At 41.2% G+C, this 5,000-nt stretch overlaps 1 protein-coding gene across 1 annotated transcript in view; it reads right to left on the bottom strand.

Moving 5' to 3' along the window:
• Positions 1-1,938, bottom strand: part of LOC137969662 (uncharacterized) — a 19,034-nt gene extending 17,096 nt beyond the window's left edge. Inside the window, exon 1 of the mRNA XM_068815996.1 lies at positions 1,007-1,938. Coding sequence (XP_068672097.1) covers positions 1,007-1,860 — 854 coding nt within the window. The 5' untranslated portion in view covers positions 1,861-1,938. The remainder of the gene's footprint in view (positions 1-1,006) is intronic.
• Positions 1,939-5,000: the final 3,062 nt, after the last annotated feature.

Here is a 5,000-nt window from a genome sequence, read left to right as displayed (position 1 = left end):
CATGCCTAGTTTATCCAACTGACTTTCCATTATTGAGCTCCATAAGGGTATATTTTGTTTAAGGATCCACTAAAACGCCATTCGCGTTGCATGACTTTCGACGCCATTGCAGGCTAAGTTAATGATTCTACTGTGTCCACCAGAGAAATCCACGCAGTTCCACTACCCTCTCGATCCTAAGAAAATACGCGCAGAAGGCTCTATACACAAAGACACCACTTACCAGGGGAGTGACAGGCAAGACTTTTACCGACACGGAAAAAAAGAAAAAAACAAAAAACAAAAAAAAATAAAATAAATAAAACAAACAAACTAAACGCAGACCTCGACTGGGTTTGCCCATAGGCAACCCAGTAATAATCGTACTTCAACGTATTTCGCAAGTGAGCATGCAAAGAGATTTCAAAAGTAATAATGCATACACGTAACCCATTCTCAAATTATACATTGTAACTCTCGTAAGAAATACAGATTGCAAAGTAATGACACTGCGAAAGGATTCCATTGCAAGACAGCACGTCAACAGAAGTCATCGACTGACAATCATCACGTAAGAAAACAATATTATCGCACCCGGCCGATTTGGCATATGACAGGCGGCTGTATTCGTAGGCTTTTTATTAAAGCGAAGTAGTAACGCATTATTTCTGTAACAAAACATCGACTAAGCGTGATTTACGAACATTCGAACAATCGAGCAAATTTCAACGAGCATTCGAGTAATTGCTAAAAGTTTTGCGAGCACTCGTCTAAAATTTGCGAGCAAATCGAGCAACCGCCAAAGGGACCGTTCGGTACCCCTAATACTGTACTTCATTCTTCTGTATACAAAAGGTTTGACGATGGAAAAAAATGTTACCGTGGCATGCCAGATGCATCCCATGGTATTTTTCGAGTATTTTGCAAAGAGCGGAGACTGAAAGCGGAAGACAAACACTTTAACCATTTATAGGCTTAAATGATAAAAAGGAAAAAAGAAACCACAACTTTGTAGCAATAGACATACCTTCCACAGTAAAACAGACCAGTGATGCCTTTGGATGGAAAGTATCTCGGTCCTTTGCATGGGCGATACAGATTGTTGAGGGTAACCTTGTCCAGTTGGCTCATTTCTCTGTTGATCTCTGCATTCGGCTTGGTGAACCAAACGGAGTCACACGAACGACGCAAAAAGTGGTTACCTTCACAATACAACATAATGCTGAAGGGATCGAAGCGCGTTACGCCCAGCAAATAATCATATTTGCAGCACTGGGATCCTGTGTTCAATACGTCGATTGAGTTGTCTCGATCGTTTCGCTGATGTTCGTGCAAAATACCAATCGCGTGTAGAAGTTCATGACAGCTCGTCCTCTTCATTTCGTTCCAAGTCGCCTCAAGGTGAATGTCCACCACTTCATGATCAGGCTCCAAAATGTTTCCAATAGTGAAACACCCTCGACTGCTTCCGTATATTCTCACTTTCGCTTTCGAAACATCGTTCGTGAGGTAGAGAAACAATCCAGGTGAGGCACGGTTTATTTCGTTCATGGCGTGTTCCAAGTATCCCAACCAGGCTGGTGCAACGGAAATGAAACTTGAGGAATTCCCCTTCTTACGAGCAATCCAAATAGGAACACGCACAAAATCATTCTCATCTCCCAGGAACTGAAGGCTCTGAATTTTGTAGAAATCCTTGCCATCATTGGTTCCATCACTTTCGAGAAATACACTTCTCAAAGCCTCACCAAACTCATGTGATGTATGTTGTTTAGATTCGGCGGTGTGAAGAACCGAAGGCATGCAGCCGCCGAAAAACCCAGGTGCTTCCCCAAAGTTTGGTATTATCGCCAGATCATTTGGCCGCAGCTCCTTGGCCATTTTTACGTGGAAAGCCTGCCTACCCCACCCAAGTCGCTCGGGGACTGAGGATAGCGGGTGCCGTCTGCGGCCAAGCCCACGAAAATTTAGCAACAACAAGACGCTCCATTGACGCTCCATAAAAAGCGTACACTGGGTTGCCTATGGTACGTGTTACACAATATTGAACTGCAGGGTTCCAGTTAATTTTTTCAAGTGGGGGGTCATTAAGACCATTTGAGGGTCATCCACATGTCGCGCCAGCAGAGGCCCTTTGGCTCACACGTTCACACCTTTAATTATTTTGTTGACGTCTTTTAGTTTTTTACCTTTGGTAATAAATTCAATTAAAAGATAACAAAACACACTCTTGAGTAAAATTCACTCATTTCTTCTCAGATAAAGAAAAAAACATAGTTTTTAAATATCGCTCTGAATCGAATTCTCATCGAAAGATTAATGACAATCGATCGTAAAAAGACGAAGATTTCTGCAGTCTCTGACTTTTATGATGTTTTGTCAAAAGGAAGAAATTGATCACGTGCTAGGCAACCATAAAGGTGCACGTGATTACCTTGTGTCAACTGAATGAACTACTGGAAAACATGTTAATCGTTCGTAGTTTTCAGAGTAAAACAACGTCTTTGGTTTTTTAATTGTGTTGTAATATTTAACTGAATAGTCGGGTCAGGAAGCCTTCTGTGTCGAGTTCCTGAGTACGTATCTATTTTGACTTCAGGGTGAACTATTTACACAATCGCAAGGTTGAGCGGCCATGTAATTGAAAATCTGAACATCCATGAGATACAGAAACAGACTTGCGAATTATCGCAAATCACAATGCTGACTAGCACAAAAGCAGAAGAAATGGTTAATAAATATGAAGTTTGTTACTATCTGAATGTTTTTTTCAATGGGATGTCAAAAGGCCAAGTGGATGTTATGCATAATAAGATACTCTTCCGTACTTGAGTCGGAAAACTCTTTGGAAGAGGACATATTTTCAGATCAATTGTACGTTTTCACAAATAATCTTCGAACTCGCACTCTTATGTTATGGAATGGTATCCTTTTCTTACGTCACAGCTAGAAAAAAGTGTTAGATATCAGACGCTTCTCATTGGCTTGTTCCTAAAGAGCCCACGAGAGAATAATTTGTCCAGCGGGGCTTAAAGCGCAGAAAATTACAAATTTCACTAACTTCAAGCGCTCGTAAAAAGCATAAGGATTCAATATTTATAAAAGTACAAAATTTTTTCGAAAATGTGTTCTTGAAAGATGTCAAAATCTACCCCCAAAAAAATAAGTTGAAGGGTTAGGGGCACTTAAAGGACATATTTGTGTTTTTTTTCTAAATCGGACTTTGTTTTTTGTGTGTGTGTGTTTAAAATCGAAGTTGGTTTTTCCGAGCATCTAACTTCATCTTTCCGAAAATCGTAGTTTGTTTTTTGAGTTTGTATACGGCGGGTCTAATTTGCAGGTCGCAGGTCGCAGGTCGCAGGTCGCAGGTCGCGGGTTGCAGGTCATTGTTTCACCGATACAGAAAGTATCCTAAACATTCTTAAAAGCTAACCTTAGGCCTAATTAGGCCTAAACAAAAGTTTTTAGGCCTAAGGTGAGCTTTTATGAATGTTTTTCTGTATTGGTGAAACAATGACCTGCAAATTAGACCCGCCGGTTTATATACGCCCACCGCCAGAGACACCGAAGACTCGCTGAGCTCCACACTTTAAAATCGCATTGTAATGTCTACTCTTTAAAAACAGAATCACAGTTCTACGACGGTCGTCACGCAGTAATGCAACGTTCTCATTTGCTTGTTTGTTCGCGTCGTTGTCAATGTTGTTGTCTGACTTTCCTACAAACGGTTTGTACTAAAGTTTAGAGTTGCACGGGAACTTGTCAGCCAATTCTATTGGGACCTCAAGCTAGGGATCGAATCCAACTTTACGAAAAAAAACACAACAACATTGAGAACAATTTTGCGAAAACAAGCAAATGACAACGTTGCGTGACGGCCATCGTGGAACTGTGGCTATGTTTTGTTTCGTTTTAATTGTATTGCGGAGAAGGTTTTTACTCTAATCAGTCAAGTCTGTTCAAATAAAAGTGCTACACGGCCAACGTTTGCAAAAAAAAAAAGAAAAAACGTAATCCTTCCTTGTACTTGTACATGTTCATTGCCGTGACTTTAACATCGCCAGTTCCAACGACCTGCTCTCGTCTGACCTTGTAGCTCAGTCGGTTGAGCAGCGGTGATCTAACACGAAGGTCGTGGGTTCAATCCCCACCCTGGTCAGAGTTTTTCTCTGTCCTTGTTTGGCACATTTCCATCTGTAGGGCTAACGCTCACATGGTTCATATGGGATTGCAATCTAGCACTTCACATTACACTCTATTCAGTTAAGTCGGTTGATTTTATGACCTGAAGGGTCGACTACAAAAAACGCAAAGATAACTATCGTAACATGAATAGCCCTTTTAGTACGGTCACGTTCCATTAACCGTATTTTACCTACGGGAAGTTGACTCAGAGACCCTTTCCCTGGGTAGAGATTTTGACGTGTAGGCATTGCCCCATGGTCGGGAATTTGACATGTCCGCCATCTTGGAACACCGAGAGAACCTCGAGATGAGTTTTTTGATTGGACTTCTCTTGTTTTCCTAATTTTTCTGGACACCATGGTTGTAAGAAAGGTAAGCGAATCCGTCTTCAGGGGTGGATCCATACCAGTTTCCAACGTTTTACGGAAGTCGGTCAGAAACATGGGAAAGGGGACTTTGGAGAGTTAAAATCTAAAATCTTCCCGGGGAAGTATGCCCCCGGACCCCCCTAGAAACTATTTCGGATCCTAGCTCCGCCACTGGTCTTGTCTTTTTGTAAATAAGGTCAATCACTTCTATCAGTCCTTGCTGGAGTGTTCACAAGTACGAGAATGTTTCTTTCTACTTTTTTTTTGTGATTACTTTTTGTATCATTTCTACATATTCATAAATTTTCCACTCTATCATTGTGCATGCTTGATTGATTCGAAAGCTGGTTAAATATTGTTCATGTTGTTTTGCTAAATGTTAGGGTCTTGTTCAGTAGTGTGGGCAGCGGAAAGGTTTCGTGTTGCTCGACAAATTTCCATCAGCTGTTAAAAGGGAATTTGAAATCG

Source organism: Montipora foliosa, chromosome 9 (assembly GCF_036669935.1).
Source record: "Montipora foliosa isolate CH-2021 chromosome 9, ASM3666993v2, whole genome shotgun sequence".
Lineage (NCBI taxonomy): Eukaryota > Metazoa > Cnidaria > Anthozoa > Scleractinia > Acroporidae > Montipora > Montipora foliosa.
This window is presented reverse-complemented; position numbering and strand designations above follow the sequence as displayed.